This window comes from Sorex fumeus, unplaced genomic scaffold (assembly GCF_029834395.1).
Source record: "Sorex fumeus unplaced genomic scaffold, SorFum_2.1 ptg000072l, whole genome shotgun sequence".
Taxonomy (NCBI): domain Eukaryota; kingdom Metazoa; phylum Chordata; class Mammalia; order Eulipotyphla; family Soricidae; genus Sorex; species Sorex fumeus.
The window spans coordinates 49659310-49682200 of record NW_026606129.1 but is presented as its reverse complement, the minus strand read 5'-3'; the positions used below and the strand labels follow the sequence as shown (position 1 = coordinate 49682200).

Here is a 22891-nt window from a genome sequence, read left to right as displayed (position 1 = left end):
CTAGGAGGAACTGGTCTTAGAAAAAGGGTTTGTGTAACCAGGTGCCCCAGGGCACCACCTTCCGGAGGAAGTCAGGAACTTCTGATATATCACCACCTTTATGGTGGGTTTCCTGTGTTGTGTCTTGGGACTCTTCTCAACACCTTCCTACCTACAGCTTCAGAGACTATGAAGAGGTAGCAGCAGGTGATCTGTCAGGACCTGTGGTCTTCTGCTCTTTGCATATAGGAAGGCATATTTGTTCCTAATACTTGAGTTGGGACTCTCTTAAAGGAGAGTCCCAACTCAACTCATGAAAGCCTTCCCCTGGGACACTTTAAGTATTCTCTTGTACATCAGCACATCAAGGCAGAAGTGCCAGGGACCATGGACCTAAAGGCTGCCGTGTTAGTACTCAAGGCCCAGAAGTTCACTTAGGGGCTAGGCATTATCTAGATGATTATTGACACTTCTCTAGTGTCATTGTTTTCAGTAGGGAGAATAGTATCTCCCTCCTGGAATACACAATGAGGACCAAACAGAAGAAGTTTCATTAAGGAATTGAGCACACATAATAGGTGCTTCATTCACCCTAGACAACAGTGGGTACCTCCCAGCAACTCCCTTCTCACCCTGTCCTGTTACACTCAGCGAAGAGATAATTAAAGAGAGCTCAAGTCCCGTATGTCACGCCAGTAGAGACTGTGTAGTCTGTCAGATACAGAGAAAACAACTAGTCTGGCATAGTCAAGTGCTAGATCACAGACAAGTGTGTGGCCTCTTCCACGTCAGGTTTCAAAGGCCCTGGACCTCCAAATGTGTGAGAGTGCTGGTTGCCCCAGCAGTAAAATTTGGTTTAAAGGTGCGTCCCAGCTTTTGGATCAGGATAGAACTGATAAAAATAGTCCATGACCTAGAACATAGTGTATCTTTTCAAATGGAATTAGTCAGCCTTGATCAGTTGTTTTTAGATACAGATGTTAATCATTAATGCTGGACCCAAGCTCCATTGCTTATAAGGTTAATGAGGCTTGTCTTTGGCTTGGACAGGATGTGTGTGAAGCTCTGGGAAACTAAACTTTACATTGTTTTCTTTAAAAAAATTTTTTTTTAAATTTTAGCAAAACAAAGTGCACACCACTCCTTGATTACTGTGAGTGAATCCTAATGTAAATATAACTAGTCAGTGTAGTTCATCATTTGTAGTAGATATACCACTCTGGAGGGAGAATGTTTATAATGGGGGAGGCTGTATACGCATGAGTGGGCAGGAGGTGTGTAGAGAATCTATCTTCCAGCATATTGTTCTGTGAACCAACCTAAAACTGCCCTTTAGGGGCTGGAGCGATAGCACAGCAGGTAGGGTGTTTGCCTTGCACGCAGCTGACCTGGGTTTGATTCCCAGCATCCCATACGGTTCCCCGAGCACCGCCAGGAGTAATTCCTGAGTGTAGAGCCAAGAGTAACCCCTGTGCATCGCCAGGTGTGACTCAGAAAGCAAAAAAAAAAAAAAAAATGACGTACAGAGGGCCAGAGAGATAGTACAGTGGGTAAGACTCTTGCCTTGCACACTGGCAACGTAACTGGCAACCTGAGTTAGGTCCCTGACATCTATTAATGGCCTCTAGAATACCTCCAAGAGTGATTTCTGAGCATAACCAGGAGTAACCCTCAAGCATCGCTGGGTGTGACCCCCAAACAAAACAAAATGCGTGCAGTGGTTTGGAGAGATAGCAGAAAAACACTTGCCTTGTATGTGACTGATGCTTGTTTGATCCCCAGCACCCAACATGGTCCCCAAACTCCACCAGGAATGAATCCTGAGCACAGAGCCAGGAATAAACCATGAGTACCAGAGAGTATGACCCAACCCCATGCTGCGTTCCAAAAAAATATTAGGAAAAAAACATATTAGGACCAGGTATAGAGCTTATAGCTTACATATCCTCATGGGTTCTCCCTAGCACTCTCCTCTCCCACAAAAAAAAAAAAAAGAAAAGAAAAGAAAACACAAAAATCCCATGAAGTTACTGGAGAGATTAGTACATCAATTATATCGATGTCCAATTTTATTAGAAAATAGATTTAGGCAGGAGAAATAGTACAGAGCTAAGATGCTGCCTGCCTTGCATACAACTGTCACTGGCTCAGTCTCCTGCACTGCATGATCTCCTAGCATTCGGGGTGTGACAACACCACACCCCCCCCAAAAAAAAAGCGGGGGGGGGAATAGAATGGTTAGATTTATGGGACTGGGGTGTGTCTGAAATGGTACAGCACATGCCTCATAATCCCATGCACTCCTGGGAGTGGCCGCAAAGGGGGAAAATAAAGTAATCAGGGTGTTTAAGACTGAATTCCAGTGTTAGGTTTGAAATCCTATGATCTTGTTGTGGCTGCCCTTAGCCTGTGGTAACTGCTCTCGTGCTGTGGTGCCCCTTATTGTTGAAGGGCTCTGGAGCCAGCCCCTGCCTGTCCCATCTGTCCTGCCCACCCTGGGGAGCTCTGGCTGTTTGTGCTTCCGTGGGAGGAGGCGGGGCTGGAGAGGGCAGCCTGGGCGGGCCTGCCGCAGCTCAGGCTGTTTGTCTTTGGAGGAGGAAGCCTCGCTGCTGGAAGGCATTCCTATGCCCTTTCCAACTCCCCTGTCACTGTTTGTGCTTCCCACAGAGCATACTGGTCCGTGCAACCGGAGGAGCCAAGGCCCGGACAGACTCACATATAGACACGACAAACGGAGGACGCGCTGGCTGCTGGATCCTGCCGCCTCCCCCTTCTCCCTATTGCCTGTGCCTGGAGGATGAGCCCAGCCTTCAGGGCCATGGATGTGGAGCCCCGCACCAAGGGTGTCCTCTTGGAGCCCTTTGTCCACCAAGTTGGGGGACACTCCTGCGTACTCCGCTTCAACGAGACGACCCTGTGCAAGCCCCTGGTCCCGAGGGAGCACCAGTTCTACGAGACCCTCCCAGCTGAGATGCGCAAATTCACACCTCAGTACAAAGGTGAGCCCCCAGCTGCCATAGGGGTCGCCAGTGCCTGGCGAGGAGGTGCCAGGCATGGAAGCCATCTAGGGAGCTGTCCCCCCTTCCCTTTATTGTGTTTTCCCTCCCCCTTCTTCTCCTCTTGGCCCTCCGCCCAGCACCTCACACCCTCAGTTTTCAAGCCCTGGTAAGATTGCTCAATTCTGTTTTGTTTTGTGGATTTGTTTATAGAGTTTTATTTTTGATGGACGTGCAGTTGTGTTTTATGTTCGGGTATCTCTTGATTACAGTAACCCATAGTCCCCCATGGCAGGGGACAGTGGGGGAAGACTTGGGAGAATTTTACCCCGAATATATGCCGCCTGGTTTTTGTTCTTCAGGACCCAGAAGTCCGGGTGATTCGGTAGGCTGGGAGCAGGGTTGAGTCAGATGGAATGTAGGAGTGGGAGGCTGTGCTGATTACCAGAAGCCCTTTGCTGGTACCAAATGTCCCCGAAATGGCTGTGTTAAAGCAACCCTTTGATTTACACGGGGTGGTTTTCCCCCCCCCCTTTTTATGATGCATTTGGGTGGAGGTAGCAGTAGCCACCAACATGGTATGGTCCGGGGGGGAAGGTTCTTTATAAATCTAGGAAGAACCCATTAAAAGACTCGTGAACAACTTAGTTTCTGCTGGGACTGTTGGAACAGGCTCTTGGAAGATAATGCACCGGGCACCTCTCTCTGCTCTGAAGATGCATGTGTGTTGTGGTGGGGATGGGGGTGTTGGGGGGCCCTCACTTGGTCCTTCTCTGTTGTTTTTTTTCCAGGACAAAGCCAAAGGCTCTTTGTTAGCAGGCCGCCCCTGCCCCCTTTTTGCCCTTGGTTATTTCCCCCGTGACCACAGGGAAGTGTGGTCCCCTGAATTCCCAGAGCCCGGGTCCATCTCAGAAGTGTCGTCTCTCTCTGAGCACGCATTCCCCTGCGGCGAGCAAGCGGGCGGGCAGCAAGGACTGAGCAAATTGAGTGATCCTTGGCCGGAGAGGCCTGGGAGGAAAGGTGTTCAGCCAGTCGCTTATAAGGCGCTCGTCGGTACCTGCTGAAACGTTCCCACCTGACCGCCCCCTCCTCAAAGACTGTGATTGCACAGAACAGGTGCTAGATCCTTGAAGGGGTGCACTGCTTTCAAGGCCATCGCGTCTGTTCTCCGGGCCCAGCCCTATTTGCCTTGTGTTCATTTTCCTTTGTGACATGAGACTGCAAAGACCAATAAAGTGTAACACATTTGAGAAGGACAAAGGTTCCAGTGTCCACCCACATGGGGGCGCTGCAGGAAGCCATTGTGCTTAGGTGTCTGTTGTGCTGTGTGGTTTGTTTTGTTTGCTTCTTTATTTTGTTTCGCTTGCCCAGTCTTCCCCTACCCTTGGATGCGTCATACGCCTCAGGCAAACATGTGTTCCCCCTGTGTCTAGGCTCTGCTTTAAAGCAAGCCAGCCTCCAGGCTGTCAGAGTTCCTGCATTTAGGGTATTAAAAATCCCCACAAGATCCAAAAAAGAGCAAATGTTTTTGCATCTCTCAGGATTAGAAGAGTTACATACAAATAAACATTTTCAATGATGGAAAAATGTGTCTTGTAATTCTTTGGCTCTTGCCTTGTTGAGTGCATCCGAGAGGAAGACTCTCAGCCATGTTTGCTCCCTAATCGCTTGTCTTGTATGGTGTCATCTTTTCTAGCTGTTTTGATATTTGTTAGGTTTGCAGATGAGTTTGGGGCCTGTGGCAACATAGAGACTAAGGAACAGGGTAAGAAAACAACAAATGTTACAATCATGTTATTTATGACACATCTGCTTTGTCAAATTAAAAGTTCTCTCTGCTACTCACCCCCCTTCCAGGTGTGGTCTCTGTGCGCTTTGAGGAAGATGAAGACAGGAACTTGTGTTTAATAGCATATCCGTTAAAAGGGGACCATGGAACTGTGGATAGTGTAGACAATTCAGACTGTGAACCAAAAAGTAAGCTCCTGAGGTGGACGAACAAAAAACATCACGTCCTAGAAACAGAAAAGGCCCCCAAGGACTGGGTGCGGCAGCACCGGAAAGAGGAGAAGCTGAAGAGGTGGGTATGAACGGAGAGGGATCCCTTGACTCTGGGGCTGGGGAGGTGTTTGGGAAGTAATGGTTTTAGCCCAAGCCCCTTGGAGCTTGGAGCTAGTGGACCAAGTAATGGCTGCTTTGTCCATCCGTGGCCAGTCCCACATGAGCAGCTTCACCTTAATTGAGTTGGGGATTAGTTCATGCCATTTTAACACATGAAATGACAGCTGTAAAAGAGGTTTAAGTCACTCATTCTTCCTTCAGATGCCCTGTGCCGGGCCCTCTGCCAGGGAGCCATCCTTGTCCCCTCAGGTTGCATGCTGAGAGGGAAAACATGATTGCTTGGGAGCAACCTAGGCAGGGCCTTTCAAATGCCATGCCTTGTCATAGCATGTATACATAGAAAATCTATATAACTTGATGTATAAATTGTGTAGCTGAGTAGGTTGACTATTCCCATGGCACTTCAGTTCTGAATTTCCCAGATCCTGGAGTCAGGGATCCTGGAAGTCCGGGGTCCCAGGGGTGGCACTCACTAGAAAAGGTTGTTGAAGACTGCCTTAGGGAATAAGAATGGAAGTGGAAGTTGCTTTTGCATCTTAGGTCTCCTTCCTCACTGTTCACCGGTAGCTGGCCCCTTGCTTTGTTTTTGAAATTTTTTTTGAGGTATACTGACTATATATATGTGTAATAAGATGTACTAATTTGAACTGTCCCATGTGTACAATGAAACCATCTCAATATCAAGAACTCACACTTGCTGTACTCTTTCAAGTCTCCTCGTGACTCTTTCTCCCTGAATTTTGACAAGGATTGAGATTCATTGGCTCCTTGTCTTTTTATAGCCATAAGTTAGAAGAAGAATTTGAGTGGCTGAAGAAATCTGAAGTTTTATACTACAGTGTAGAGAAAAAGGGTAATGTAAGTTCCCAGCTTAAACATTATAACCCTTGGAGTATGAAGTGTCACCAACAACAGTTACAGAGAATGAAGGAGAATGCCAAGCATCGGAACCAGTACAGTATCCTTTGTTCATAAGGGTGTGTTGGTCTTGGGGAGAAAAGGTAAGTGAGAGGAGGCCTTTGGAGTTTGAAGAGGAACAGTGGGTTTCGTGGTCATGGTTGTGCCAGGATCTCCTGTATAATAAAAGTAATAAACGTGGGTAAATAGCCTTTTCCTCTGAGCTCAGCACTTGTTTAGAAGCAGAGGTGGTGGGTAGAAAAGGGAAACTGATGGACCTCTGGGGTGAGAAGCAACTCATTGGGAGACCAGCCTGCATCAAGAAGCCTTTTTTTAGCCTGGAGTTCGAGGAGTTGATTCATGCTTTCATCAAGAAGCCTTTATTTAGCCTGGAGTTCGAGGAGCTGATTCATGCTTTCACACTTCTACCACCGGTGGGCTCAGCAGAGCACCTGCCTCTCAGTCCTACTTTGTTGGACTGGCACATACAGAAAACCTAGGGTTCTGCAGCCCTCTTAACCCTTTAAGTTGTGCTTTATTGATTTTTTTTTAATTTACTGGAAAATTACTTAGAATTGAGCAGTTTCTTTTATTTATTGAGGAAATGTTTTATTTTTGTCTTTTGATCGAGGTCTTCTAAGCACTGCTCAGGAGGCCCAGGCCATCCTGGATGTATTCAGGTGACCAGGTAGTGCCAGGAATCAAATGCTGGTCTGTGCATTCTTTTGAGCTGTCTCTCTTGCCCTTTAAGGAGGACACATAACACACACGCGCACCACGAGTAATTCCTGAGTGTAGCGCCAGAGTAACACCTGAACGTCACTGGATATAGCAAAAACACAAACAAAAATCTGTGTACCAGTGACCTATTTTCTGCAGTTAAGCACTTAGAATCATTTCATGACTGTATATATACCCAGGATTCCCCATTCATGCTCTTTGAAGCAGTTCTCAGATACTTTTTTTTAAATCCCTGTACATCTATCTCTGCTTGTATCACTAAATTATAAGAATAACTTGAAGCATAAATACCATTTGTAATGGGCCAGAGAGATAGCACAAGAAGTAAGGTGCTTGTTTTGTGGCCAACCCTGATATAATCCTGACAACTCTCAAGGTCCTCTGAGTGATCCTTTGAGCACAAAATAAAGAATAGCCCCTGGGCACTACCAGATAAGACCTGCCTGAACTATAGGGCCCTCCCACCTCCCAACACCATTAGTACTCTTCAAATGTGAACTGTAATTTCTCACTACTAAACCTGTAGTTTGTTTCACATTTTCTACGTTGTCTCATAAATGTGTTTGAGTGGAGATCCAAAATGAAGCTCACATGTTATATTTGGCTGAAGTGGGTTTTTGCAGGATGAAATGGGGGTTTAGGCTTATACCCAGCGATGCTCAGGGATAACTCCTGCCTCACACTCAGAAGTCACTCCTGGCGGTGCTCAGGGAACCATAGGTGATGCCAGGGATTGAACCCATGTTGATTGTATGCAAGGCAAACACCCTACCCTCTGTACTATCACTCCAGCCCGTGTTTTGGGTGTTTTGTTTTGTTTTGTTTTTTTGAGGAGAGTGATACATTTCATAGTGTTTGGAGTTTACTCAGTTTATTTTCTTTAGTTTCTTTGCTTCTGAGCCTTTTGGGTTTTTTTTGTTTTTGTTTTTATTTTTTTTTTTTTGTGGCTGTTGTTGTTTTGTTTTTTTGCTTTAATGGGTCACACCCTAGCTCTGCACTCAGGAATTACTCTTGGCTATGCTTGAAGGACCATATGGGATGCTGGGAATCGAAACCGGGTTGGCTGTGTGCAAGTCAAACGCCTGCTGTGCTGTTGCTCCAGCTTCTGAGCCTTTTGACTAAGATTAAATGTCGTATTTAGTTGCTTTGCTGTGGGGGTGGGGAATGTGTCCACACTTTGTGGTGCTCAGGAGCTACTCCTGACTCGGTGCTCTAGGGTCATTCCCAGAGGCACTTGAGGGGACCATGCATTGCCAGAGATCAAGCCTGCGCCTCCAGCATGCATGTGCAAAGCATGCACTCTAGCCTTATGTACTACTTTTGGCTCTATTTCAGTTCTTTTAAACTCCCCATTTTTTCCTCTTGGAAATTTCTCTTTTGTTTTGTTTCTGGGCCACACCTGACAGTGCTCAGGGACTTTACTCCTAGCTTTGAGCTCAGAGATCACTCCTAGTGGGGCTTTGGGGACCATAGGGGGGTTCTGGGGAAATTGAACTTGTCAGCCCCATGCAAGGCAAGGGCCCTGCCTGCTGTATTATCTCTTAGTTGACTTGTGATTTTTTTTTTTTGCATCATTATGAATTCATAAATTTAAACAACTATATGACATATTTTAAGCCATTGCAGTTCTCTTTTGATGCTCAAGTTGTCCCACATTTGGCCAATGAGGAGCCTTTTAAAATAGGCTTCTGAGTTATTTTGACACAGTAATCCGTGATAGCTAATCTTTTTGTATGAAATGATGGTGTGGAGGTGATCTCAATGATACGATGCATGTTTTACCCAGAACGTGAGGCCTTGAGTTAGTGTTCCAAAGGCACACAGGAAATGAAAGACAGTGGTTCAGGGTCAAGGGTGTTTCCTACTAGATTTGATTGTACTCATTTCTCTTAAGCAGATGCAAGGTTTTTCAGTTTAGGGCTAAATAACACATGTTTTAACCTTGCAAGCCTTACACTGACACAGTTCTGCCATTGTAAAGCAATAATACAAAAATATAAATCAATGCACGTAATTGTATTCCAATAAAATAAACCTTTATATGGTCAGTTTGAATTTCACTTTTTTTTTCTTTTTGGTTTTTGGTGGTACCAGAGATTGAACCTAGGGCCTCTCACACATGGGAGGCAGATGCTGTACTGCCACACTATATCTTGATCTCTGTATTTTTTAATCTTAAGCATTTGAGAACACAGCAAAATTAAGACACATTTCAGGGCTTATTGGTATTTAGCAGTGAGTATTGGGGCATTGTTTACTGATTCCTGTTCTGGTCTGAGCACTAGGGGATTCTTTGGAGATCGGGTCATTTTTTTCCCTAGAACTTCTCGTTGTACATATCAGGGAAATATTTTTGGTTTAGTTTTTTAAAAGAAATTTGCATGTGTTCATCCTGAGTTGTCTTTTTTTTTTTCTTTTTTTTTTCTTTTATTGGGCTGCACTCAGAGGTGCTCAGGGCTCACTTCTGGCTCTGCAGGATCACTCCTGGTGGGCTCAGGGAACCATATGAGATGGCAGGTATAAAACCCATTCAGCCTGTGCAAAGAAAACATCCTACCTATTCTATTATTGCTCAAGCCCATTTTTCTGAGTTTTCTTGTTTCAGATTTAAGGCTGTAGGATTTCCTGGACTTATTTTAGTGATCAGGAAAGTATACTATAAGATGCTGGTTTCACAATTTTTTGAGTTGAGGAATCAGCATGTGTCGGGCTGGGGGGAGCCCAGGTCTGTGTTAAGTCTGGACCCAGGCTGTTCTCATGACAGTTCCCTGCTAAGAATGGAAGGTGCCCTTTATTAATTGGTTTTTGAGTCACACCTGGCAATGCTCAGAGCTTACTCCTGACTCTGCACTCAGGAATCACACCTGTGGTACTTGGGGAAGTATATAGATGGGCCAGGGATCGAACCTGGGTTGGTCACATGCAAGGCAAGCGCCTTACCTGCTGTACTATCTCTCCAGCCCCTGGAAGTGCCTCCTGCTCAAACTTGGGCTCTCCACTCTTTTGGGAGAGATCAGGACTGAGCATCTTCTCTGTGGATTTAGACTTCTTGGGGCCACTGTGTGCAGACAGTACTCCTCTTGAGAAGGATGTCCTTAACCACTCAGAATTTATCTTACTGGAGAACCTAACTTCCCGCTATGAGGTGCCTTGTGTCCTGGACCTCAAGATGGGGACGCGCCAGCATGGTGATGATGCTTCTGAGGAGAAGGCAGCCAACCAGATCCGCAAATGCCAGCAGAGCACCTCTGCGGTCATCGGTGTGCGCGTGTGTGGCATGCAGGTGAGCAGGGTGCTGGGCCTACCTGCCACTCCCCAACTTAGGCATACTGCTGTTTTGTTTCAAAGGATTCCCAATTTGGGACCAGGGCTGTGGCTTTAGTAATAGGCATGTGCAGAGCTTGTGTGTAGACCCTGGTTTTGATCCATGGCACCACATGGTCCCACTAGTGTTTCTCAGTTTGGGCCCTTCAGCACCAACAAGATTCCAGATTTGCCTGCGTCCACTGTGATTTGATCCTGGGACTGGCCTGGCTGGCTTAGTTCAGTTTGTGAACTGGGGAGGGGAGGATTGGAGAGGTGGGAAGGCAAGATTAGACCTCTCTCCACTGACCCATGTACTCAGCAGGGACTGGGGACAGAACCAAAGCCATGGGGCTTGCTTTTTGATTGGGTGTTGATGGGAGAGTGCAGTCATATCTCGTTGGTGCTCCCCCCAGGCCCGGCTCTGAGATGGCTCTGACCATCTGACCCACTTGACTTCCCACAGGTGTATCAGGCAGGCAGCGGGCAGCTCATGTTCATGAACAAGTACCATGGACGGAAGCTGTCCGTACAAGGCTTCAAGGAGGCGCTTTTCCAGTTCTTCCACAACGGGCGGTACCTGCGCCGTGAACTCCTGGGCCCTGTGCTTAAGAAGCTGGCTGAGCTCAAGGCAGTGTTGGAGCGACAGGAGTCCTACCGCTTCTACTCAAGTTCCCTGCTGGTCATCTATGATGGCAAGGAGCTGCCGGAGATGTCCCTGGACTCAGATGCTGAGGACTTAGAGGACCTGTCAGAGGAGTCAGCTGATGAGTCTGCCGCTGCCTATGCCTACAAACCCCTGGGTGCCAGCTCGGTGGACGTGCGCATGATCGATTTTGCACACACCACATGCAGGCTCTATGGCGAGGACCGCGTGGTACATGAGGGCCAGGATGCTGGCTACATCTTTGGGCTCCAGAGCCTGATAGACATTGTCACAGAGATCAGTGAGGAAAGTGGAGAGTGAACGTGCTGGCTGCACCAGCACCTGAGAGACTCTCTGTGTCCCAGTCACAGCTGCGCTGCGTCGGGAAGGAGGCCAGTATGGCCAGGCGGCCCCTGCAGCCTGGAGCTGACAGCCAGAGGCCTCTTGAGTCCCAGCCTGAGCCAGCCCTAACTGCGCTCGGAGTCTATTTATTTTAACTATTTCTTCAACATTCCACATTTGATGATGCAGATACCTCTTCCCTGAGTGTAAATGTTCTAATACAGATCTTTTTGTTAATTGTACAGAGTGTTGCTGTCATTCTTGCCAGGGGTGGAAGCAGTCCTTGTTCCTTAGCTATCTCTCATGGACAGTAACCTCCACACTCACCCAATTATGTGCTCGCCACCATCACCACCTATGGGCCCAAAAATCTGTCTAGACCTCGGGGTTGGAAAAGTTGGGACAAAGAGTACAAAGAACTACATCTGACACGACTCTTCCTTGCAGCTTAAGCCAAAGTTGGGCAGCAAGTATGCCAAAACCTTGAGTCCAGCTCCTGTGCCACTGGCAGCAACTGGGGATCCAGTACTGGAACCCCAGGTAACCACTGATTTGGGTTAGTGAGATGAGACTGACTCAGTCCTGACCTCAGTGGCAAATTGTTGCAGGAGGGGAAGGCTCACTGAGGAGGTATTCTGGAGGGTACCTCTGCCACTGCACCTCTTACTGCTACTAACACAGCCCTGGACCTGACTGCACCCATGCATGCCATCCTCATCTTTCATGCAGTTCTGGGCAGGGCAGCTTATAAAGAGCTGTTAGTCTGGTTTGGGGGGAGCAAGGTGTGTGACCCAGAGATTTGAACTGCCCGTGCAAGGGGAAAAGGTACAGATAAGGGCCAATAAGGCAGGGTCTGGATTCCTAGTTTCAGAAGCTCCATCCTGCTCCTGAATTCCTCAGCACCTCTTCAAGGATTCCTGTGCCTAAATTCACTGTGTCCAAATCAGGTCAACTGTTCACTGGACCCACGCCCAGCTCTCTTGTTTGTCTCACTTGCTCCACCACTGAAGCCGGGATTTGGGGATTTGGTGAAGACAGGTCCTATGTCCTAGGGGAGACACAAAGGGGACCTCTCCCCCTTTGCCCTCCCCCCAACCCCTCCGCGCGCCACTCACACACACCCACATCGCAGGTGACATCAAATGTCAAACAAGGAGATTCAACTAGGTAGCAGGAGTGAAGGGCAAAGGCTGAGCAGCTGGGCTGCGCGCGCAGTGCTCCTTCGGGAAACAGGACAGGCTGTAGACCCGGGGTCCCAAAGGAAAAGTGACTGGAGGGCCGAGCGGGAGGAGCGGAGGAGGAGGTCAGGGCTAGATCTGGATGAAGCAGGAGAAATTCCCAGGACGAAAAGCGGCGACCTCCCACCAGTGCCGCGCCCCTTGCGACCGCCAGGGGGCGCCGCAGCCCCCCGCGCGTGGGCGGCGCGCCCGGGGCGGGGCTGCGGCGGGCGAGTGCGTGCGCGCACGCGCCGTGTGTCACGGGGCGGGGCGGGGCGAGCGAGGCGCGGCGCTCCCGGGCCTGGCGTCCTGGTTCCGCAGCCCCCGCCGCCTCCCCGGCTCTGCGCGGCCCGGCCCGGCCCCATGTACCGCGCGCTGTACGCCTTCCGCTCGGCGGAGCCCAACGCGCTGGCGTTCGCCGCGGGCGAGACCTTCCTGGTGCTGGAGCGCAGCAGCACGCACTGGTGGCTGGCGGCGCGGGCGCGCAGCGGGGAGACCGGCTACGTGCCGCCCGCCTACCTGCACCGCCTGCAGGTGAGTGTGCCCCTCCCCGGCCCCGCGCCCCGCTCCAGGGCCGCCGGGCCCACCCCGGGCCAGGCCTGTCGGGGCCTTCATCAGATGGAGAGCTTGAGAACAGGATCCCCCCTCCACCCCCGACACACCGCCCCAGACCCTCCAGCGCACGCACGGGGTTCCCCGGAGCCAACACCCTCGCCGAAACGCCAGCCCTTGACAGCCAGAGGCTTCCAGACTTAGCAGAAGATGAACTCTGGGATTGAGACTTCTTGGGATCACAAATCTAAAGCCTCTTCTGAATGGAATCCAAAAGTCAGCCCTGAGAGCAGTGCCCCGCATTCTGACTGGTACTCGCACCCCCAAGTCCCCGTCGCTAACAGACCTTAGGCCTCCCCGAACCCCAGCCGCCATGTCCACCACCTGTTTCTAACCATCCTCCACGCCCTCCCCTCCCCCTGCGGACCCTGGAGCCATAACCACCCACTTTCCTGATCAGTATCTCAGTCACCCCCTCAGCTCTTACTAAGCGACCCCCACACACACTCTTTGGGGCGGCATTAGGGATTAAACCCTGGGCCTCACACAGGCCAGCTAGGATGGTACTGCTGCATTCCTGGCTCCCCTTTTTAGACCCAAGGCTGCCCGCCTCTGCTGGCACTCCCTGGCACTGCCCTCCCCACCTCCTCTCCCAAGCCTCAGGCCTCGACTTTGCAGACTTCCTTTCTCTAAAGTGAGGGATACTGTGCCCCCCCATCTCCAGAGTCAGGGGCTGCTCCTGTTGTAGAAACTGAGGCCTCCGGCCCCTCTCGCTCTGGCCCTTCCCTAGCAGAGGAGCTGCAGTACCAGTGCCTGCTCCCCAAGAATAGCCCTGCTGTGGGGGCTGGGGTGCCAGGCTCCAGCTGGTCTGTTCTGACCCTGGGGAGGGAGGGTCTGGAGCCTGCTGGCCTGTGCCACATGCCCCCGCCCCATCCTTGGCCCAGGTCTTTCCAGAAACATCTTGCCTCTACCCAGTTCAGGACAGAAATAACAGGGTAAATGTGGAGGTGTCGTCTGGTCACAGCAGAAGTGGTCCATGGCCCCCACCAGGGCTGGTGAGGTGGGAGTGAGCACCTCAAATCTGACTCCTGGGGGTCTTGTTGGCAGCCTGTGAGGCAAGTCCTGCTTCTTCCTCCGGCCCCCTGCCTGGGAGCCCCTCCTTTTGCCAGGGCTCTGGGGTCTGGGTGGGTTGCTGTTGCCCTCTCGGCGGATCCCTGCCAGTCCTCCTCTGTGTCTCACCCTCCTCCACGTGTGTGCTTCCTCTGACGCGCATTCCTGCTCTGGTTCTCCCATTTCTGTCTGCGTGGTCCCCCCTCCCCTCCCCCGCGTCCTTCTCACTCTGAATCTTTCTCCTCTCACCCTGTCTGGCTCCCGACTCAGGCGCTCCCCGTGCTACCTAGAGGTTTTCACTGACGTGGGCGTCCATCTGTCCGTCCTTGTCAGGGAAGCGTTGCAAACCTGTTTTGGAGTGACGTCACCTCAGTTCTGAGGCTTCTGCGTAGCCTGATGGGCCATGTGTGCCAGCAGTGGGGCGGGATGGGGGTGGCTGGTCCCACAGCTGCCACCCCCTACGCCCCACCCGTGCTACTCAGGCTGAGATTGGACCCCAGAGCCTTGGGGGATGGCGCCGCAGAATCTGGGGCAGGGGCCAGGCCGCCCTCTCTGCGCCATCCTTTGCCACAGACGCAGAACCCAACTGCTGCTTCCCAGGAATCTTCTGGGCCTGGAGGACTCCTCAGACATAGCTTGGGGAGGCTGAGGGATGCAGGCAGCAGGGAGAGAAGAGAAGATCTGTCCAGCCCAGCCCAGCTCAGCATCAGCTTCCTGGGCCTGCAGATGCTGAGGGAGGACAGAGCCATTCCCCAGTCCATCCTCGGTTCCGGGAAGGGTCGGCGGGTGCACAGGGACTGCTGAGCCTTCCACATATGTCAGGCTCCCTGCTTGGCATCTCCATCTGGACGCTGAACCCCGCCAAGATCGGCTGTGCCCACCCGGCCCTGGACGCAGGCTTCCTGTGGTGTTTCTGCTCTACACCCCTGATTTTCAGAGACGCGTTAGCTGAGGGCCTCGGTTTCTACTGGCATGGGATCCTGAGGAGGGCCCCGATCTGTGAGGCAGCTGCATGGGTGCCTCCTCTGAGAAGCCTGTTTCATGGCTATGTTCAGCCCTCAGCCTCCAGGCCCTGCACTGCGCTGCAGGCAGCGACCAGGCAACTAATCTCGGCCCCAGCTTTCGTCCAGGCCTGAGCAGGCTGATGTCCCTCCTCTGTCTCCCAGGGCCTGGACCACGATGTTCTCCAAGCCATTGACCGGGCCATCGAGGCTGTGCACAATGCAGCCATGCGGGATGGGGGCAAGTACAGCCTGGAGCAGCGAGGGGTCCTCCAGTGAGTGTCTCTGGGGTCCAGCCAGAGACATGGGGTAGGGGGGGCTCCTGTGATGCCTGGGGCTGAGTGGCGGGCAGGGCTGGGGGTTGCTGGAGTACAGAGAGGGGGAGGGCCAGTACCTGAAGCCCTTGGGAGCTGTAAGGTGTCCCTCTCCCTGCTCACTGTCACCCTGCCATCCCGCCCTCAGGAAGCTGATCCACCACCGGAAGGAGACCTTGTCCCGCAGAGGACCAGCCGCTGCCACCAACCCAGCAGCTCTGCCCTCATCCACCAGTGACCACCACCTGGACGCCGCCAGGCAGCCCAACGGGGTCTGTCGAACAGGGTTCGAGAGACAACACAGCCTGCCCAGTTCCGAGTACCTTGGGCCGGATGGTGGGCTCTACCAGGTAGAGGGGAGAAGAGGGAGGAGGGAAGACTGAAAACTTTGGGGGGCCCCCAGAGTCAGCCGGGCCTATGCTGGGAGCTCGGACCCTGGGAAGGCTGGCACCTCAGAAGGCAGCTTGTCCCCCCAGATCCCGCCACAGCCTCGCCGGGCAGCGCCCACCACCCCACCCCCACCCGTGAAACGCCGAGACCGTGAGGCCCTGATGGTCTCAGGAAGTGGTAAGATAGGGAGCGGGAAACGGGGGGTCCTTGCTGGGAGGCGGGGCTCCAGGCAGGGGGCGGGCAGCAGGCATGTTGGGGCAGTAGGGGGTTCTGGCCTCCGTGCTGAAAAGTGGGGCCTGGCCGTGAAGGGAAGGGTATCCCGACTACTGGGGGCATAGCCTCTGCCCTGCCCGCAGGAGGCCGCCACGTCACGCCCTCAGGGGGCAGCTCCCTCTGCAGCGGCTCATCAGTCAGCAGCACGACCCTGGACACCCTCTACACGGGCTGCAGCTCGTCCGAGTCAGGCTCCAGCTGCTCGCCCACACCCCCGCCCGTGCCTCGTCGAGGCGCCCACACCACCGTGTCCCAAGCTCCAGCATCAAAGGAACCTGACCCAGAGCCCCCTGCCGAAGAGGCAGCGGCAGAAGAAGCCTCCACAGCCCCCAAAGAGCCGGAGGCCGAGTCTGAGCCGAGTCCCGAGGAGGCCACAGAGGAGCAGGCGCCGGCTGAGACAGCCGTGCCCAAGACCATCGGCGCAGAGCTGATGGAGCTTGTGCGGAGAAACACTGGCCTCAGCCATGAGCTCTGCCGCGTGGCCATCGGTGTTGTGGTGGGGCACATCCAGGCCTCCGTGCCAGCCAGCTCCCCAGTCATGGAGCAAGTCCTCCTCTCGCTGGTAGAGGGCAAGGTGAGGGTGGGCAGCAGGGCCACGCGCCTCCCCGTCCTCGGGCTGCCCCCCCACCCTCGCCCCATCCTCGTGCAGCTCTGGTCTGTCTCGCAGACAGGTACTTGCTGGGTGCTGGAGCTGACCTCTGAGGAGAAAGGGGGCTGTGTGCAGACCTCCCAGCAGAGACTCTTCCTGGCCCAGGGCTCCCTGCAGGCAGGGGAACCAGGCCAGAGAGCTGGGCACCAGGGGTTGTGTGGTGAGATGGAAGGAGTGTCAGTGAGGGCAGGGGGGCCTCGGTGTTGGCTTGCGGTGGCAGCAGGCCAGCGGGCTCCCTTGCGCCACCCACAGTGGGTTGGGACTCTGGTCAGGGACTAGGGTTTGAAGGACCCAAGTTCCCTGCCTCTGCCTTTCTCACCCACAGCTCTGGTTTGGCGTGGGCAGCAGTGGTCACTGGGTTGTTTGCGGGGTAGGATAGGCCCTGCTGGTGGCTGGGTTCTCGGGGTGCATGGGAGGTGACTGGGTGACAGGCCTGGCACAACTTCATGTAGAATGGGAGGGTGTGTTGTGAGTCAGGTCTGGGCAGTGGGGGTCCTGGGCCTGTGCAGCGTGCCTCTCTGGGTCTGGGAATGGGGCATTTGTCAGAGGTGACCCACCAGTGTGTCTGGCAGAGGCTGCCTGAGGGGCTGTAAAGATGGGGGTGCAGGGTGGGACTGGGCCCCAGGATGTTGAAGGCTCTGCTAAGGGGGCACTTCCTTTGGGGGAGAGCATAGGGTTCTGGTCCCCTCTGGTTCAGGTTGGACAAGGATTGGGGTTCCTTAATGAAGGGGTGGGGGACTTGCCTGTCCCTGCCTGGGGCGCAAACCGCAGACCCACAATTGCGGTTGGGGTGTAGGGCCATGTGGGGGCAGCTGGACCGAGTGTGCTGAGCCCCGACTTGCCCTCACTTTCAGGACCTGAGCAGCGCCCTGCCCTCGGGGCAGGTGTGCCATGACCAGCAGCGGCTGGAGGTGATCTTCACTGACCTGGCCCGCCACAAGGACGACGCCCAGCAGCGCAGCTGGGCCCTGTACGAGGACGAGAGCGTCATCCGCTGCTACCTGGAGGAACTGCTGCACATTCTGGTATGGCAGGGGCCCACGGCATCCCCCCCACCCCGGGTGCTCCCTCCCCTCTGCACAGGGCCCCTGAGCCCATGTGGCCCCGCAGCTCATGCCTGCCCTGTCTCCCACAGACCGATGCAGACCCTGAAGTTTGCAAGAAAATGTGCAAGAGGAACGAGTTCGAGTCTGTGCTGGCTTTGGTGGCCTATTACCAAATGGTGAGTGGGAGGCAGAGGGCAGCGCCGAGGGGGCGGCAGGGGCGAGGATGCCGGGCCCCAAGCTCACGGGTGGCCCTGCCAGGAGCACCGGGCGTCCCTGCGGCTGCTGCTCCTCAAGTGTTTCGGGGCTATGTGCGGGCTGGACGCGGCCATCATCTCCACGCTGGTGTCGTCCGTGCTGCCCGTGGAGCTGGCGCGGGACATGCAGACGGACACGCAGGGTGAGGCGAGGGCGAGGCGGGGGCATGGGGGTGCCCACTGTCCAGACAGGCTCTGAATTGGCGGTCTGACTGCTCCCTGCAGACCACCAGAAGCTCTGTTACTCAGCGCTCATCCTTGCCATGGTGTTCTCCATGGGGGAGGCGGTGCCCTACGCACACTACGGTAAGGAGCCGCCCGAGGCCCTCTCGGGGAGACTCGGGGCCTGGGGAGGAGGGGCAGGGCTGCAGCCTCCCATGTGGCCTCTCTCAGAGCACCTGGGCACACCCTTCGCCCAGTTCCTGCTGAGCATAGTCGAGGACGGGCTGCCCCTGGACACCACGGAGCAGCTGCCGGATCTCTGCATGAACCTGCTTCTGGCCCTCAACCTGCACCTGCCAGGTAGGCGTGAGGCCCGAGAAGGCCGGAGGGCTCGCAGGGGAGGGTCGGGGAGGGGGTGTGCGGTAGGTTCCCTGCTCACCTACACCCATGTCCTTTCTCAGCCCCTGACCAGAATGTCGTCATGACCGCCCTGAGCAAACACGCCAACGTCAGGGTCTTCTCCGAGAAACTGCTGCTGCTTGTGAACAGAGGGGGTGAGGACCGTGAGGCCTGGGTGGCCCCCCACCTGCCTCCAGTGGCGGTCCTGTGATGCCCTCGGGTGGCCCCCGCACCTGCACGAAGACCCCATCCCGACCCGCTTCTCCCTACCGCCTAGATGACCCCGTGCGCATCTTCAAGCACGAGCCGCAGCCACCTCACTCCGTCCTCAAGTTCCTGCAGGATGTGTTCGCCAGCCCCGCCACCGCCTCCATCTTCTACCAAACCGACATGATGGCTCTCATCGACATCGTCGTGCGGCACATTGCGGACCTGTCCCCTGGAGACAAGGTGCCGTGTAGGAATGGAGGCGACATGGGGAATGGGGCGGGGGGAGGGTACCAGACCCCCAATTCTCTGGAAGCCTGAGACAGGGCTGCTGCAGCAGCCGGGTAAGTGCGGGACGCTGCCCGGAAACCATGCAGTGCTGTGCTGGCGTGAGGCAAGCTGGAGTGGAGAACCCTGGCGTGGAAGGAGCAGGTGAGGTGACAGGAAGTGGGTGAACCCCCGTCCAATTCTGGCCTTAGAGACTAAGAAGGGACGTGACCTGAGTAACAGCAGAGGCCTCAGCAGAGCCCACAGCTGGGGCTCAGGTGTGGTCTGGCCCGGCAGGCAGTGTGCAGGGGACACTACCTGAGGCTCCAGAATTGGTCAGCACTGTAACACTGTCCTCCCGTTGTTCATCGATTTGCTTGAGCGGGCACCAGTAATGTCTCCATTGTGAGACTTGTTGTTACAATTTTTGGCATATCAGATACGCCAAGGGGAGCTTGCCAGGCTCTGCTGTGCAAGTGGGATACTCTCGGTAGCTTGCCGGGCTCTCCGAGAGGGACAGAGGAATCGAACCTGAGTCAGCAGCATGCAAGGCAAAGGCCCTATCCTCTGTGCTATCGCTCCAGTGATATTGATCAGAGGAGGAAAAACCCTGGGGTCAGTCGGTAGGTTGGGGGTCCCTGAGGGTAAGGAGCAGCCTCTCCGATGGGAAAGGTTGCTGGAGATGTTTAAACCAGAGAAGAGGAGGGGGAAGGGTATTGGAAATAAAGCAGGGCCTGTGGAGAAAATAAGATGAGGACCAGCTGCTCGGAACAGAGGGACAGAAGTCAGTATTTCTGCCCTGGGGCGTGGGGGCTGTACCTTGCCTGGGGGTTATGCAGGGGACCGTGCAGTGCCAGGAATTGAAGCAACTGCTCTACCTATGGAGTAATTGGGCCACACCCATGGCCCAACCCCTGCACTTTGGTTTTTGTTTGGGGGTCACACCCAGTTGTGTTCTGGGATCACTCGTGGCAGGCTTGGGGTACTATATGGGGTGTCAGGGGTTGAACCGGGGTTGGCTGCATGCAAAACAAGTACTCTACCCACAGTACTATCTCTCCAGGCCCTCAACCCCTGCACTTTTGACCAGAACAACTGGATGGACAGCAGTGTTCTTTGCTGTTGTTTATTTGGTGCTGAGTGTGAAACCCAGGCCCTCCTACATGTGGGGCATACACTCTGCCACTGAGCACCTTCCCCAGCCTGGATAGTAGTGCTCTTGGTTGAGTTGAAGAAGATGAGAAAGATGGGCCGGAGTGATAGTACAGTGAGTAGAGCACTTGCATGCTGCTGATCCAATTTTGATCCCCAGCATCCCATATGGTCCCCCAACACTGCTAGGAGTGATTCTTTTTCTTTTTCTTTTAAGAATTATTTATTTATAGCTTTTTGGGTCACACCCGGTGATGCTCAGGGGTTACTCCTGGCTCTGCACTCAGGAATTACTCCTGGCGGTGCTCGGGGATGCTGGGAATCGAACCCGGGCTGGCCCCGTGCAAGGCAAACGCTCTACCTGCTGTGCCCCAGCCCCAGGAATGATTCTTTAGTGCAAAGTCAGGAGTTAGTTACCTCTGTGCATCATTGAATGTTACCTTAAAAAAAAAAATGAGGAAGTGTCTGAAAAACTGGTTCAAAGGGTTGGATAATATGCTTTGCATGTGGGACCTCCAGATTTGATCCATAGTACTGCATGGTCCCCAAGCACTGTGCGAAAAGTATCTGCCAGTAACCCCTACCTGCAAAACAAAAAGAACAGAGCTGGAGAGATAGCCCAGCAGGTAAGGCATTATCTTGCACATGGCTGACCCAGATTCAGTCCCCAGCACCCCATAAGGTCTCCGGAGCCCACCAGGAGTGATCCCTGGGCACACCAGGAATAAACCTTGAGCAGTATTCATTGTGGTCCAAAGACCAGAAGATAAAATACCGTTAGGAAGAATATGGCGTGACATTCCCCAGGGCTCCCAGGAAAGCCCAGGTGAGCCCAGTGCGGGGGCCTGCCAGAAGCTGAGCGGAAGTGGACCATCAGGAGCGGATGCGGTGGGCAGTGAGGGCTTGCAAGAGTGGGCAGCGACGGCTTGCAGCTCACAGCAGGTGGCAGCACCAGCACGAGATGCCTCTGAGCCAGGACTCCACAGGCCCCACCCCGGGTAGTTGGATAGTCTGTCGCTGGCTATGATGATTCATTCTCTCCCTCCCTCGGCAGCCATCTAAGACTGGTGCTGTTCCGGGTCCTTTCTGGGAGAGGGGGGGTACAGTCCTCACTGGCGTGCGCTGGCCTCCAGCCCAAGGCTCCCCATGACTGCCATGAGCCTACCTGCTCTCCCCACAGCTGCGCATGGAGTACCTCTCCCTGATGCATGCCGTGGTCCGCTCCACACCCTACCTGCAGCACCGTCACAGGCTCCCGGACCTGCAGGCCACGCTGAGGCGCATCCTGGCAGAGGAGGACACCTCGCCCCAGTGCCAGATGGACCGCATGATTGTCCGAGAGATGTGCAAGGAGTTTCCGGTGCTGGGAGAGGCCCCCAGCTAGCACCCTCCTGTGCTCTCCTCCCTGCAGCCCTGGGGAGGGTGCAGGGGACCCGGAGGCTTGGCCCCCGAGAGGATTTTGCACTGACAGTGTAAGGGGAGGTGGTGGTGGAAGGAACTAGAAGCAGAACCCCTCCCCACGACACACATGGGAGGGAGCACTAATGTGAGGGGCCAAGTGCAGATTTGGGGACCATGCTCTGGGAGCTATACTGGGGCAGGGGGAGTGTGTGAGCCAAAAACCCCGCCATCTCCCGGTGGACTGTGTCTTTAGCATGCCCCCTTCCTTGCGTTCCACCGTGCACACTTGAGTCCTTCCGCCCCGCCCCTTGGCCCGGCATGTGTCTGGGCCTCAGCGAGCCCTGGCCTTGGGGTGGGGGTGGGGGGCCCTCCCGCCAGCTCTGTTCTTTGCCTTAGCTTCACAGTGAGTGCTGCTCGCGTGTGCCCCACCCCGGGGGGGGGGCTGCTGTCCCTTGCTCCCACCCCCAGGGGCCTTGGCCCAGCTACTGCCCAGGGAGCAGAGGCTTGGGTCCAGGCCAGCTTTCCTGGAGCCCCACAGAAGGGAGGAAGGACACTCAGAGAGCCGACAACAGAATCTATTTTCTCTGTAAAAACCTAGACCGAAAAGCCATGTGTATTTTCCTATGTGCTGTGACTCTCCTTTGGAAATAAATGATGGACCTCTAGGAACAGGCTTCCCTTCTGACCCAAGGGGGCAGGGGCTGGGCACTCCAACTGCAGCCTGCAGAGGTAAGACCGTCCCTGCAAGGCACTGTCCCCTGTGCCCCGCACCTACCTCTCCTCCCTGACTCTTCCTCCTGGCTGGGTCCACACCACAGCAACAAGTGCCCCTCCAGGCTCTAGCCCAATCTTTCTGCCATAAACGCCTCTGCTCTCTTTCTGGAAACGGGCACCTACAGACCTGTCCTCACCAGAAGTGTCCCCTGCCCAACTCTGTTCCCATTGGTCTTCGGGCCAGGAAGCTCCTGTCAGCAGTTGTTAATGACAGTAGAGCAAAAATTATCTTTAAAATTATGTGGCTAGGTTTACTGTTGGATGGGAAGTAGGGGTTGATGTTCAGCAGAAACTTATTTTTCCTGTACGCCTCCGAGTTAGCAAAGGCTCTCATGGTCATTGGGAAGAGAGTCAGGAAGCCACGGGCAGATGCTGGTGAGAAGCAGTTCCACTTGCCCCTTCAGGGTTGTTTTTACAGGGTACACCTGGTGGTTCTCGGGGGTCACTCCTTGCACTGCTCGGGGGACCGTATGCAGTGCTAGGGATTGTACAAGGGTTAGCTGCCTGCAAGGCAAGTGCCTTCAGTTAAGTTCCTATGTGTTTACCCAAGATAGTTCTTATCTGGTGATTCTACACATCTGGTCATTGGTACTGTGACTTCTGGTCACAATTTTCTTTTCTCAGTGGGGTTCTGAAGCAAGTGGGCTGTTACTTTCCCAGAGGTTAAGGCAGGCTTGGGATGATATCACAACAGTCAA

General features: G+C 54.0%; 2 protein-coding genes across 2 annotated transcripts; both read left to right on the top strand.

Annotated features, from left to right (window-relative positions):
• Positions 1–2646: 2646 nt before the first annotated feature.
• On the top strand, positions 2647–11267 carry IP6K2 (inositol hexakisphosphate kinase 2). The gene is made up of 5 exons (XM_056129452.1): positions 2647–2978; positions 4833–5055; positions 5879–6054; positions 9842–10017; positions 10504–11267. Exons 1-5 carry the CDS (start codon positions 2777–2779, stop codon positions 11002–11004), a joined length of 1278 nt encoding a protein of 425 aa, XP_055985427.1. The 5' UTR covers positions 2647–2776; the 3' UTR covers positions 11005–11267.
• A 1226-nt stretch (positions 11268–12493) lies between these two features.
• On the top strand, positions 12494–22084 carry NCKIPSD (NCK interacting protein with SH3 domain). The gene is made up of 13 exons (XM_056129064.1): positions 12494–12776; positions 15071–15180; positions 15368–15569; positions 15696–15786; positions 15966–16456; positions 17386–17556; positions 17667–17753; positions 17836–17974; positions 18057–18137; positions 18225–18353; positions 18455–18547; positions 18670–18842; positions 21199–22084. Exons 1-13 carry the CDS (start codon positions 12606–12608, stop codon positions 21400–21402), a joined length of 2142 nt encoding a protein of 713 aa, XP_055985039.1. The 5' UTR covers positions 12494–12605; the 3' UTR covers positions 21403–22084.
• The last annotated feature ends 807 nt before the right edge of the window (positions 22085–22891 follow it).

Excerpts from the sequence above, each read along its gene's own strand:
- NCKIPSD (XM_056129064.1), top strand. The coding sequence starts at position 12,606 with ATGTACCGCGCGCTGTACGCCTTCCGCTCGGCGGAGCCCAACGCGCTG. Across the intron at positions 17,557-17,666 it reads AGGAACTGCTGCACATTCTG|ACCGATGCAGACCCTGAAGT; the intron begins GTATGGCAGGGG and ends TGTCTCCCACAG. Across the intron at positions 18,548-18,669 it reads GCTGCTTGTGAACAGAGGGG|ATGACCCCGTGCGCATCTTC; the intron begins GTGAGGACCGTG and ends CCTACCGCCTAG.
- IP6K2 (XM_056129452.1), top strand. The coding sequence starts at position 2,777 with ATGAGCCCAGCCTTCAGGGCCATGGATGTGGAGCCCCGCACCAAGGGT. Across the intron at positions 2,979-4,832 it reads ATTCACACCTCAGTACAAAG|GTGTGGTCTCTGTGCGCTTT; the intron begins GTGAGCCCCCAG and ends CCCCCCTTCCAG. Across the intron at positions 10,018-10,503 it reads TGCGCGTGTGTGGCATGCAG|GTGTATCAGGCAGGCAGCGG; the intron begins GTGAGCAGGGTG and ends GACTTCCCACAG.